Here is a 14040-nt window from a genome sequence, read left to right on the forward strand (position 1 = left end):
CCCCGGACCTCGCTGTTCACACAGGGGCCACCCCTTCACTAGTCTAGGGTTAATCGCATCAGTCGCATCAGGTTTTACATGATACGTATTTAGTGCAATCCTGGTACCCTATACGCTTTTCTCACTTGGTCGCCAGGGTTTTGTACTACAATTGGAGATGAGAGGTATGGGGAACCTTTGGCCCTTCTGCTGTTGCAAAACTACAATTCCCATCATGCCTGGACAGCCAAAGCTTTGCTTTGGCTGTCCAGGCATGATGGGAATTGTAGTTTTGCAACAGCTGGAGGGCCAAAGGTTCCCCATCCCTGATGTAAAACAAGGCTGACTCTAACCTATGTGCAGTTTACCTCCCCTCTATTCCCTTTGGTTCGGCTAAGCTGAGCATACATGTATTAGTGGGGTGGGGGACGGGTGGCAGCAGGCTTATCTGGATGCCTTTTTAATGTGGTTGTCCAGGTTAGAAAACCTTTCTCGGTGAAGGACCTCTCCTGCAACCCATCAATTTAAATATACTATGTAATACTCGGTTTCCCCTCTGGGGGCACTGCAGAAAAACTGAGCACTTAGTAACTGGTGTTTCCAAAGATTGCAGCTGATCCCTGTGGACACCGTGATCTGCCTATTTTCAAAGGTCCCTTCCAACAAGTACAGATTGTCAAGTTGTAGAACCCCTTGTAAAAGGGTACTCCAGTACCTTGAAAAGAAAACACCACTTTCTGCAGGGCATACAGCAGCTGATACTGGAAGACTAGGGATTTTTTTTTTAAAATAAAAGTGAATTACAAAGACTGGCACCAATTGTTGAAACCATTTTTTTTTTTTTTTTTTTTTTGCTGGAGTACCCTTTTAACATGTGTTGATCTAGAAGAGTCCGGGACGCAATGCATGTAGGTATTGTCTTCCCTAAACCAGCCATCCATTTTTCTGGAATTGATCTTTATAATCAAGGATGAGGCCTATTCTGCACGTTTCTGGTGACGTTGCTGCGTCTTCATCACTGCACATGAAATGTAAACGTTTCCTCCAGTCCTCCGTGTGGATTGTGTAGTCATCGGTTCCGGCTGGTTCTCGGACGCTAAACCATCTGACCTCTTTAGTCCTTAGACAGTTACACAAACATTGCCCCTGCCCCACTTTAACCCGTCAGTCCAGACGATCCGCCATGCCGTCATGCAGAAAAGCCTTATTTGGCTACTTTTCCCTCTGATTCGGCCAGTTCCGACCTTCAGGAACATCTTGTCCACTCTATTTTTATTTTTATTTTCCACCCATTTGTCTTAAGCGTACAATAAATCAGGGAAGTAATTAAGAACGTTACACACAGTCCTCATGTAAGCTGCAAAGTAGGTCACTGTACGAGAGCGCCGACTCCCCCTGCTGGTTGCTATGAGCGATGACCTACTTTCCAGAATTGTTGTAACATGTCGACATAGTTTTAAAAAAAGAAGAAAAAAACTACACAAAGAAAAGCAACAAATGGCATCTGATTTTTTTTATTTTTTTTTTTCTTCTCCCACCTCTATATCTGGACCTGCTAAAGTTATTTTCGTGCTACAAAGGTGACTGAAAATAGCCTCGTCCCTGTAAATTATCTCGGTACATAGTGAATGCCCGACGGTTTTCTCACAGCGCACAAGTGGGGCAAGGTGCATAAACCGGTTTTGTTAGAGAATCGTTTTTTTTTTTTTTTTTTTTTTTTTGTTTTTTAGTTTCTATTTAGTTTACCTTTTATAGATCTATGAGAAGTGAGAGAGGGGGGCATAAGTACTAGAGTGGTAGTCCAAAACTTACACATACACCCAGGTATAAAATATGTCCGTACACTGGGAACGGCCCTGTAGTCCTCTGCTCAATACACTGAGAAACCTGTTTGTGGTAGCCCAGTTTTTGTTTTTTTACATCTATATAAAGATTAAAGGGTCGCTCCGGTAAAAAAAATAAAAAAATAACTGGCACCAGAAAGTTATACAGATATTATAAATTACTTCTGCTAAAAAAATCTCAAGCATTCTCTAGTACTTTTCAGCTGCTGTATGCCCTGCAGAAGTTTGTGTATTCTTTGCAGTCTGACAGTGCTCTCTGCTGCCACCTCTGTCCGGAGCAGGAGAGGTTTTTTTATGGGGATTTTCTACTGCTCTGGACAGTGGTGGCAGCAGAGAACACTGTGTCAGGCTGGAAAAGAATACACCCCTTCCTGCAGGACATACAGCAGCAGATAAGTACAGGAAGATCTATATAACTATATAATTTTTTGACACCAGACTTGAAAACTTTTTTTTTTTTCCTGCTGGAGTACCCCTTAACTACAGTTAAGGTTTTTTTTAGACCTAAATGGAAAGTGACACCCCACAAGGGCTACCACAAGCAGGTTTGTAGGTGCGGTGAGCACAGGACTGCTGGGACATATCCCAGGTATGTCCCCTGTGTGTATATAGGGAGGAAGCTTGTGCTCGGTCCCCATGAGGTGCTGAGGCTGGCAGTACAGCCTGGTCACTGACTATCCTGGCACAATGCGGGCATGCCGCTCAGTAAGTCAGCAGAACATTTATTTCCTTTTAATCTGTTACTTGTATGACTGCCAAAGACGCGTAACTCCGAGCCGGCACATGGGGTACATCACAACGTGTTTCTCCTTTTTTCTTCGGTGTACTTTGCTGCATACATCGGCAGGTCTCCGTCTCCAGTAATTATCCATAATTGACGGCGCTTAATTCTCATAATAAGTCAGTAATTGTGGAACATCGGAAGCAAAGATCTTCATTGTGAGGATTGAATATCATGTTGGGCAATGAGCAGAAGAGATGTAAGCCGAAGACTGCAGCCGCTACCTCAATATGACCTTGTTAGGACTTGTTACATGGCTGCCGTCCACTTCATGCAGGGATGCTAAAGCTTTGGCTGTCCGAGCATGATGGGAGTTTTAGTTTTCCAACAGCTGGAGGGCCGCAGGTTCCCCATCCCTGAATTAAAGGGATATTCCACTCAAACATAACTTTTCATGTGTTGCTGCCCATGGTTATTACTTTATTATCTGTTCAGTCTCCTTCCCCCAGTTCTGAGCTGCTGCTTTCTGCTGAAGACACAAAAATCTGTGTGTGATCTTTTCTCTCTCCGTCTCCCCCCTCACTTCCGAAATGAGACTTTTAAAGGGAACCTGTCACCCCCCGTGACAAGGTGAAGGCTGCCCGAATATATGGGAATATCCCATTTAAAGAGTTTGAGATTAGTATAAGTGCATGGCGTACATACACATTATCAGATTTTCTGATTTAGGGGGCCTTCACGGGGGCCGGGACCCCGTGGAGCGATGAGGTAATGTGTACAGAGCGGAGCGGGAGGCAGCCGGCTGACATCAGAAGGGGTTAAGCGGCCGGCAGATTTACATACACACAGCGGTCGTTCAGACCGCTGCGTGTATGTACTGACAGTGATCTGCCAGGACCTAGCCGACTCGCAGCGTTATTAACGCTGCGAGTCGGTAGGTGTGCAGGCACCCTTAAAATAAAAAACAACTCAAGTCTTCCAGTACTTATCAGCTGCTGTATGTCCTGCAGGAAGTGGTGTATTCTTTCCAGTCTAACACAGGGCTCTCTGCTGCCACCTCCGTCCATGTCAGGAACTGTCCAGAGCAGTAGCAATTCCCCATAGAAAACCCCTCCAGCTCTGGACAGTTCCTGACATGGACAGCGGTGGCAGCAGAGAGCACTGTGTCAGACTGGAAAGAATACACCACTTCCTGCAGAAAGTTATGTCTTTGATTCCTTATAGTGATTGAGATCGGGGGGCAGTGCACCTTACTAGGAAGAACCTCTAAAATCTGACAATACGAGCACAGTACAGACAGATGAGGGTTACTTGTAAAATGTGTAATTGGCCAGTATGGTCCCTCTTGTCCTTACCAGAATTATAAGGAGATTAGTTGCAGGTCCGGAGGCTGAGAAGTGACCGAGCCCTGTGTTCTAGGTCACCAGGGAACTGTACACACTGTCTAAATCCGACACAATCCCGTCTACCCTTAATCGCCTGCGGAGTCTTCCCTTGTCCTAGAATTAGCCTTTATACCTCTGTCCAAAAATATATATAGATATAATCCTCCTGGCCGTCTGCATCGGCTAACTATAGTCCTTCAGGTGTCTCCGAAGCCGAGGGGGAAGCAGGTCAGATGTGATGGGGAGGATGTGCCAAAGGTCAGCAGCAGTCACAAGAATGGTCAGACATGAAGAAAATGGCCGAGAACTGTGCTGCCGGCCCATAGAGGGGAATGGAGCATGTCACACTGGGGAGATGGGACCCCCATAGTCTTACTCAGTCACTCGTCACCAATTTTGTTGATGGGAGAAACCCCTTTTAACATTGATTGCTATGGCTATCTATACAGTGACTTACATCTTAAAGGGGTTATCCAGCGCTACAAAAACATGGCCACTTTTCCTCCCTCTCTTGTCTCCAGGTCAGGTGGGGTATGCAATTAAGCTCCATTTACTTCAATGGAACTGAGTTTGAAACCTCACCCAATCTGGAGACAAGAGAGGGGGGAAAGTGGCCATGTTTTTGTAGCGCTGGATAACCCCTTTAAGGCCCTATTACCCGAAGCAAATAACGTCCGCTGTGGACGATAATAGTTTTGTGTAATAGATTGGATGCGCGGCCTGTCAGCTGCAGCGTGCGGGATCCGAGGAGAAGCAGAGTGCAGGAGCAGCCCTGGACCATGGATAAGTAATGTGTGCACTTTGCAAATCGTCAGCCGCGGACCGCTATTACACGTAGCGATGCACGGTCGATGCCTGACAGTTATAGGTCCAAACCTATATCAACGACCAACTGATCGCTGTCATCGGCTGATCGTTGTTTTTATTACACGGAACGATAATCGGCCGGATAGGGCAGATTATCGTTCTGTTTAATAGTTCCCTAAGAGCGGGGAACGTGAAGCAAGTGACCTGACAGGCCGGCGCTCACTTCCCCCTCTGAATCGGCCGTGTAATAGGGACGTTATGAGTGAACATCACCTTACCTTACCTTAGCATTTACGTCCGCAGACTTATCAGCTGTACGTTGTACTCAGCAGATGTTGATCCTACAGACACTGAGCAGTAAATGGGTTTGTAGGTCAGACTGTCTGAACTTCCTTCTCTACTGGATAATTTCGGATGGTTCTGCATCTATCCTGCTCCTGGCTTCTGTACGTCCTCAGTCACACGTCGTCGTCCGTGATTTCGTGTTACTGACTGCGGGTGTATGGACTCCGGGCTGATACATGTAACTGCATGGAGATTTGTGCTGCTGGTCGCATTGCATTACAATCAAGTTTTTCTTACTTATCAGCTGCTGTATGTCTTGCAGGAAGTGGTGTATTCTTTCCAGTCTGACAATGCTCTCTGCTGCCACCTCCGTCCAGAGCAGTAGCAAATCCCCATAGAAAACCTTTCCTGCTCTAGACAGTTCCTGACATGGACAGAGGTGGCAGCAGAGAGCACTGTGTCAGACTGGAAAGAATACACCACTTCCTGCACGACATACAGCAGCTGATAAGTACTGTAAGATTGGAGATTTTTAAATTGAAGTAATTTACAATTCTGTGTAACTAAGGGGAATAAAAACCAGAGTACCCGCATAGTCACATTGAGAATGGATGTATGTTATGACGGCAGTGCTGTGAGTCACATGTCTGCGGCATTGCCGGCACTGGATGCGTGGGCGCGCTCGGTACACATCAACGTTTTGTGCTCCACTTCCCCTTTTATTGACGTATTACTTGTACCCAGACTACAGGTTACCAAGGAGATTTACTAATCTCTTTTGCAAAAAATACAGAATTGTTGAAATTACGCTGCAAAAAAAACTAAATGGAAAGAATAACATTTTTGCGATGTGACTGAGCCGACTCCACCAGGATCATTGGCATCTGACATAGGTTATATAACCGCCTTATGTGTTATAGGGGTCTCCCAGCTTTTCTTCACATGAGGAAAATCCATCACTTCCTCTAGGGCAGACATGGGGAACCTTTGGCCCTCCAGCTGTTGCAAAACTACAATTCCCATTATGCCTGGACAGCCAAAGCGAAGCTTTGGCTGTCCAGGCATGATGGGAATTGTAGTTTTGCAACAGCTGGAGGGCCAAAGGTTCCCCATCCCTGATATAGGACATGGGTGTCAAACTCGCAGTCCCCCAGCTGTAGCAAAACTACAATTACCATCATGACTAGACAGCTAAAGCTTTGGCGTTCCAGGCATGATGGGAATTGTAGTTTTGCAACATTGGAGGGCCACCAGTTTGACACCTCTGATTTAGTGAGTCAGCATACCCATACGCATAAGATAGTCAGGCAGTCTTATAGAAATTGATGGGTTTTGATGACGTTTCTCTAGTGTTTTTAGTATTTTATTATTTTTTTTATTGATTTATGTTTCTTTGTTCTTTAGATTCCTGCTGCAGTGTCTGGAAGACCTTGACGCGAACCTGCGCAAGCTCAACTCCCGCTTGTTTGTGATCCGCGGACAACCCGCCGACGTGTTTCCTCGCCTCTTCAAGGTACGCTCATCCCTATTATAGTCGTTAATTCACTTGTCTTTGCTGTTTGACATTTTTCATTAGTGTATGTAGGACTGTTTATTATAGAAATATAAGGGGAGATTTATCAAACATGGTGTAAGTGAAACAGGCTCAGTTGCCCCTAGCAACCAATCAGATTCCACCTTTTATTCTTTGCAGACTCTTTGGAAAATGAAAGGTGGAATCTGATTGGTTGCTAGGGGCAACTGAGCCAGTTTCACTTTACACCATGTTTGATAAATCTCCCCTATAGAACATAATTTATTGTGTTGTTTTTGTAGCATATCATTCCTTATTCACTTTTTATGTTTTATCTAGGAATGGAAAATCAGTAAATTGTCCATCGAGTATGACTCTGAGCCATTCGGGAAAGAGCGAGATGCCGCCATCAAGAAACTGGCGAGCGAGGCGGGCGTGGAGGTCATTGTACGCATTTCACACACACTGTATGATCTGGACAAGTAAGTGATTTTGCAGAATAGGAAAAGGGTTATAGCAATAAGGTATTGGGGGGTGCCTAGATTTACCATGATAGGGAATTATTTTGGTCTTGGTGGTATTGTTTATCCTTAAAGGGAATCTGTCTCTAGGTTTATTCCACCTTAAATGAGGGCAGCATAAACTAGTGACTATAAATACTAAACAGATCAGTGTATTACTTTATTTTAGTTATCCGTTCCCCTAATATGCAAAAGAATAGGATTCTTGCCACACCCCTCCCCCCCACCCTCCAGCTGCTGATTGACCGTTGACTGCCTATACACAGCATGGATAGGTAACTGCCAATCAGCAGCTCGTGGGCGGAGTTTTCTGCTTCTCATGAATATCCAGGACTACTGGGCTCATGCACATAATAGAGAGGACTGCTTATTGTCCATGTTATTCAGGAGGAGATCTCTGGATCAGCTGCACAGAGCAATGTAACTGATACATCATTCTGTTCAGCTTCTCAGTCACTAGTTTATACTATCCCGAGATAGGACACCATTAACCTACTGACAAACGCTTTAAGGAGACTACCAGTCTGGCATAGGGGATCTTCTAGGCCTTGCCAAAGAACTTATGCAAATTAGTATTTTGCAAAAAGGAAAAATCTGTGTCTCTTGTGCCACCTTGGAGGTAGGGTACCTTTAAGCCAGTGTTTAACCTCTGTAAAAAGTCTTAAAATTTGACTATAAGCCAAACCAGAATCTTGTCCAAAAGGAAGATAAATGAGCCATAAAAAAAAAAAAATGGGGAAAGTATGCAAAGTAACTAATGACAGGAAAAGAACGGTCTCTAGTGTCACCTATTTGAATTAGGCTCCTACATATGTTTGGTGGTTGCACAGTGTTTTAGCTTGTCGTGTTTTTTTCTTACATGGAATTGGTAGTACTTACTGGTAGGTGACCTAAACCAAAGCCCTGTTCAGACAGGGTCATCCTATACCTAATGACCGTTACGTTTCCCGCTATCTGATTGGGTACTGTAGGAAATTTCTGCAATCACTTCCACCGTACATTTGGGGAGCCTGAATCTTACATGTATCCAATTCTCGTTCTTTAGGATCATCGAGCTGAACGGTGGGCAGCCACCTCTAACCTACAAAAGATTCCAGACTCTGATCAGCAAGATGGAGCCGCTGGAGATCCCGGTAGAGACCATCACCGCTGAGGTCATGGAAAAGTGCTCCACTCCCGTATCCGACGATCATGATGATAAATACGGGGTCCCTTCTCTGGAAGAATTAGGTATATCATCGTATACTTATTGGTAACCCTTTGAACGTCTAGGTAGCTAGGCTTATGGTTGGTTAGTGTCAATCAACATTTTACCTCGCCTGAAACCTGTATTTTTCTATAACTCTGCCTCTACTGTCTAAGCATCTGTGACGGTTAAAGTGTTCACTCCCCTAAGGGGATCTTTTTAGGCTGTATTCACACTGGTGTCATGGCTACTATTCATGGTTGCTGGTTATGGGGGGATGGGATAAGAAACACTGTCAGGTGCCAGTGTAGCTTAACATTAGTTTTTCTTATTTTTTCCCTCCCAGACTTATTTTCTGCTTTAGTTACTCATGGTTAAAAGCCAGGGGGGTAACTAGAAATGGCTGGGCCCCATAGCAAACTTTTGATTGCCCCCCCCCCCCCCCCCCCCGACTGACCACTAAACGGTCAAGTGAAGTCATAACTACATAACTGCTAGCTCTGGTCAGGAGTGCTTGCAGTTAAAGGGACATTTGCAAAACCCAGGAGACCAGCAGGGCCACCCGGTGCTGCAAATGATGACGGCTCAGGGGGCCCAGTGTATTGCAAGAACAGGCCATGGGGCCTCCTGATGCGGCGGGCCCCATAGCAGCCGCTATGGCTGCTATAGTGGTAGTTTATTATTATTATTATTATTATTATTATTATTATTATTTTAAGCTTTTATTTCTTCCTTATTGAAAGCACCTTGGGGCTGCTGAGGATAGCCGAGCACTGTTCTCTGCTCTCTTTGGGAGTCCCATAGTGTTTCAGTGGAGTTTCCAATTGGGGTCCTAGTTGTCGAACCCTCTCCAATCAGACACTTATCACCTATCCTGTGGATATGTCATAAGTTATGAGAAATACCCTTTAAGGGCAGCATACTGTATGGATGGGGATGAAAAGAATTTTTCGTTGGGGTAAACGGCTAACTCCTACTGGTGGCCATGAGGTGCATCACTTAAATGGCCCCCCGACAGTCTAACATGCCTTAGGGCCCTATTACATGATTATCTCTACCGATCGTCAGGCGTCGGCCAATGGCTGACAATTGCCCAAATACCCGACACCTTTCCTCTCCCCGTCTCCGGTCTTCTCTCCTTTCCTCCGCAGCTTTCCATTTAGCCAGTCACAGGCCGCCATGTTCCTATCCTGTGATTGGCTAAGTGGCCTTAGCCGCCGTGACTGGGAAGCTACGGAGCACAAGAGAGAAGACCGGGAACAGGGAGAGGTAAGGTATCCGGTGTTTGGGCAAGGGCTGCATGGACATCGCTACTGATGTCCATGCAGCCCTTACTACCCGATTATCGGGCCATGTAATAGGTGCAGTAAATGTTTACTAAAATGATCGGACCACAATCGATCCATGTAAGTTCCCTTAGTTCCCCCTCCCCATTTTATCAACCATAGATGCAATGTAAAGCATGACTGTTCTGTTTCATGTATGGGCTTTCTGTTGAAGTACTGCAAAATATCCTTCGTCACCCAACTCACATCTTTATTGGCCAAAAAAAGACACCATAGCGCACATAGAGGCGTGGATTGCTTGCACGTATAGGGAATTTTAATTTTTTTAATATATATACATACTGTATGTACATTTTTATACTTCAGTGGCACATTTAAATTTCTGTCAATCCCACATGTGTAGAACTTGTTGGCTTGTATAGTCAGGGCCATAAAGAATAGGAACAGCGGGCTGGCCAATATGGCGGCCAGCTTTTTTTATTTTTCTCTTTTTTTGCTGCGCTCCCAGTAACATTGGCGCAGCCACATTACCTGGCACTTAACCATCTTATACATAAGCACAGGGCACAGGAGTTCTAGCACCGCACTCATACAGAATTGTTACGCCCCGGTAATGTGAATTGGATACATTTTACTCTACTGAAATTTTAGGGAAGTCTTGCAGATGTCTCTTAATTTTGAAATTTTATTTTTTAAGAAAAAAAAAACTGTTTAACTCTTTGGTGCCACATTTACCAGCAATGGGATGCATGTCCGAAAGAAAAATCTCACTCCCGTACATAAAAAAAAAATTATCTGTGCAGAATTTTATAAATCAAAATTTGGAGTGATCATAAAATTTTGGAGAGAGAAAAATTTTAAGAAAATTTTACCAAATTGTGGAGGTGACTCCACCTTGAGGACATGGCAGAGAATTTCACCTCCTTTTTCGGTTTCACTTGAAGCACAGCACGCTATCTGGAGCTTTCCATTTCTGATCTGCATTAAAAAATTTAAAAATAAATTAAAAAAATGTAACACCTATTTTATTTTTTTTCTCCAGCGTTTGGTTTACTATTGAGCCAGCACTAGCGACACTTTGTCATTCCTCCAGGGAGTAGGGAAAAAAAACAAGGCAAATAAATCCTTTACGCTAAACTTTTGAGAATTTTTTATTTTTATTTTTTGTTTTACTCTCACCAAGCTTTTTCCGCCAGGAATCTCTATTAGACAGGGTGCTTCGGTGCCCATAGGCTTCAGTGTGACTACTAGTGGGTAACTCACTTGGCTGCAAGACATCACAAACGGACATAGAGGGCGGTTGCATCACTTCCCGCTGACTTTAGCGATCTGGTGATGCCAACTGCTCCCGACACCGGCCCGGAATCGTTTGCCAAGGAGGTTCACGGTGCGAAAACCCAGTGAGAAGGCGGCACAGGTGGGGTCGTAAATGTTTCTAAAGAGCCAGATGCCACCATGTGGCAAAAGGGGCATAGCCTGTATGTCTACACCGCACCCAATGTTGTGCAGCAGAGTGGACCTATGGGGTATTCCCATAGAGCAGTGAAGACGTCTATAGCTTTTGTTTGTTATATAACTTGTGTTATGTTCTCTACCAAACAAAGCAAACCAGATCTCCTGGATTCCTACGATGACCTAAGATGTGAATATACAATCTCATCTTAACCCTATTCAGGACTTGGGCAAGTAGAGAGAGGCACAATAAGGTTCTTTGTTAGCATCTGGTTATGGAAAAGATACAGGTGTAGCAGAGCTGAACCCTATACTATGCATTGGGCTAAATTGTCAAATTTGACTTTCCAGCTCTGCTACATCTGTATGGCGCTCTTAAAGTATCGCAGTGATAGCGGAATCATGAAAAATAAATTGGCCAAAAACTGTTTTCCCCATGGCTTTTCTAAGGGTATAGTCACACAAATTTTGCGACTCCCATTCATCTCAATGGCGTTTGCGGAAAATCCATCAAATACATGGGCATGGATTTCTGCAAACAGATTTGCAATGTGTGAACATACACTTTAAATCAGTATGGGTGACTGCCCCGATTTGCCCTGGGGGGTGGGGATCGGTCATCTCATAGTAGAAGAGGAAGAAGCTGCCAATAGGCAGGGGGAGGGTGAAGAAACTGAGAAGTCCTGAATAGAGTTAATATTGGTGTTAGTGTGTGCTTTGTCTGTCCTGTTTCTCACACTAGTTTCCATTAGTTGTTCTTGGTATTGCCTTTTTTATATTTTATTTTTTAGACCATAATATAACCTTATTACATATAAATTATAACAACACGACCATCTAAACACAGATCTGCTCTCAAATTCTAATCCTTTCGTGCCAGGAGTCAGATTTTGTCGGCGCGTGTCCCTTTGCCGGAAATGGAATGGCCTCGACTGCTAGCTCCAAGGAGTTAAAGTATTGACAATTATCAAGAATTGGACTGTTCTTGTGTTATTTTTTTTGGTTTTTGTTTTGTTGCGAAAATAGGTATATTTGTGTATATATTTATAGTTAAGAAGAAAAAAAAAAAGTACCATGTTTTTGTCATGTTCTGTGTTAAGTAGGCGGCTCGCCGGGGGGAGAGGAGCTAACGTCTTGTGTTGTGGTCATGTGTTTAGGTTTCGACACGGAGGGTTTACCGTCTGCTGTGTGGCCCGGAGGGGAGACGGAGGCGCTGACCCGCTTGGAAAGACACTTGGAAAGAAAGGTAAATAGACATTTGATTATTTGTGTCCAACCTGCGGCGCTCTAAGTTTTGCAAGTCCCATTATGCTTTGGCTTTGACTGTCTAAGCATGATGAGAACTGTAGGGAATCTCTTATCTTCTCTTGGGGCGGTCCTAGTCAGTAACTGTAGGACCACCCACTGGACTCATAACCCCAGAATAATCAGATTTTAGTTTCAGGTTATACAGGAGTCATGTTAGACAATTATATAGCAATCAGCTTAGTTTTTCAAGCTTTATAATGTGTATATATCTTCACCTGTTCTGGGCTTAGTAGTCCAGTGGGCGGTCCTAATCAGTGACTCTGTAGGACCACCCACTGGACTCTTAACCCCAGAATAATCAAAAATTTTAGTTACAGGTTATACAGAAGTCACTTATACCACTATATAATAATCCACTCAGCTCTTCCAGCTCTATAATGTGGCGCCAGTAGATTGGACTGTGTTTTCCTCATGACAGGTTCCCTCCAATATTTCCTATGAAGAAATTCCATAAATCTCTTTCGTTGTTGCACATCTTGTTCCCTAGCAGAGAACACGTGCGGGAGCGTGTGGGTTTTGGTAGTGTTGTGGTTTTATGCACACATGTTTTGGCTTGGAGCCCGAGGAGATGCTTGCCTAATACTTCCTTAAGAACGATCCCAAGTACCTCCTCTCACATGCTACAACAACAGAGGACCATGTGTGTGACCATAGTGGCAGTCCTATTAACTTTAATAGGTCAAACACTGTTGTCAAAGACTATATGTTTAATTTATTTCTCTCTTCATATGTTTGTTTTATTTTTGTACGCAAAAAACATGGTCCCAAAAAATAAACCTTTACATGCAAAAACAATGGAGCGGATGTAAGTCTCTTGTTGACTACATTCGGGACTCTATGGAGCCGCTGTCCAATGGACTGGATGTGACTCTAGCCTTGGTGGATGTAAGCAGGGGGGCCAGAGTATATCCTCTCCTAAGTATCTGCCATGTCCATTTTTAGATCTTAGAGGAACACTAACCTCGAATTAATCTCCTGTTTACTGTTGTCAGTCCACAGGCTTTTCTGCATTGTTCCCGAAACACACATGGACTTATAGAAGTCACGCAGAGAACACTGAGGTTAATCTGTGGCTAATCTGTTCCATTTTTAGCTGAAAGTGTTGTGCCCTAATCATGGGGCAGGGCTTGGCCATCTTGGCCTACTTCATACAGGGCTGAGGGGGGAGGCTCCTGCTGCAGTCACAGGATAGTGAGGAGGGGGTGGGCAACATGGGTGACTACTGGGACACAGAAGATTACTATGTGAGACCCAACAGACAATTCACCTCCTTTGCTTTGAGCCAATGTTTCCGGTCTCTTATAAACACTAGCCACTCCTTATATTGGGACTTGTGTTCACTGGGTTAGGTTTTTTTTTTTGTTAGTTTTTTTGTAACCTCATACAAAGATTATTGATCTCGATACAAATGCACACAGCGGCTTAGCAGAGCTGGATATAGGGAAAGTGGGACATGTTCTAGTTTCTCTGCAGTGTCAGTTCCTCTGCCAAGACACCTACACTATGCCTGCTTCATCTGTTGGATGTTTCTTCTATTAAAATAGTAAAAAAAAAAAGGTTGTTTTTTCCTACCAGAAATTGTATTCTTCTTGGCTGGTTGTGTTTTTGGTATTGTCATTGTTTGTTCTTATTTTAGGCATGGGTGGCAAACTTTGAAAGACCCCGAATGAACGCTAATTCCCTCCTGGCTAGTACTACTGGTCTCAGCCCTTACCTGCGGTTCGGATGTCTCTCCTGTCGTCTTTTCTACTTT

The 14040-nt window shown here is 44.1% G+C and overlaps 1 protein-coding gene across 2 annotated transcripts in view; it reads left to right on the forward strand.

Annotated features, from left to right (window-relative positions):
- CRY1 (cryptochrome circadian regulator 1) overlaps positions 1–14040 on the forward strand; it is a 43585-nt gene that overhangs the window by 14193 nt on the left and 15352 nt on the right. For both annotated transcript variants that reach the window (XM_069968643.1, XM_069968634.1), the window contains exons 2-6: positions 6426–6534; positions 6874–7016; positions 8101–8285; positions 12137–12225; positions 13924–14040. The exon at positions 13924–14040 is cut by the window's right edge and continues 24 nt beyond it. In XM_069968643.1, the coding sequence (XP_069824744.1) occupies positions 6426–6534; positions 6874–7016; positions 8101–8285; positions 12137–12225; positions 13924–14040 (643 nt within the window). The remainder of the gene's footprint in view (positions 1–6425; positions 6535–6873; positions 7017–8100; positions 8286–12136; positions 12226–13923) is intronic.

This window comes from Dendropsophus ebraccatus, chromosome 1 (genome assembly GCF_027789765.1).
Source record: "Dendropsophus ebraccatus isolate aDenEbr1 chromosome 1, aDenEbr1.pat, whole genome shotgun sequence".
Lineage (NCBI taxonomy): Eukaryota > Metazoa > Chordata > Amphibia > Anura > Hylidae > Dendropsophus > Dendropsophus ebraccatus.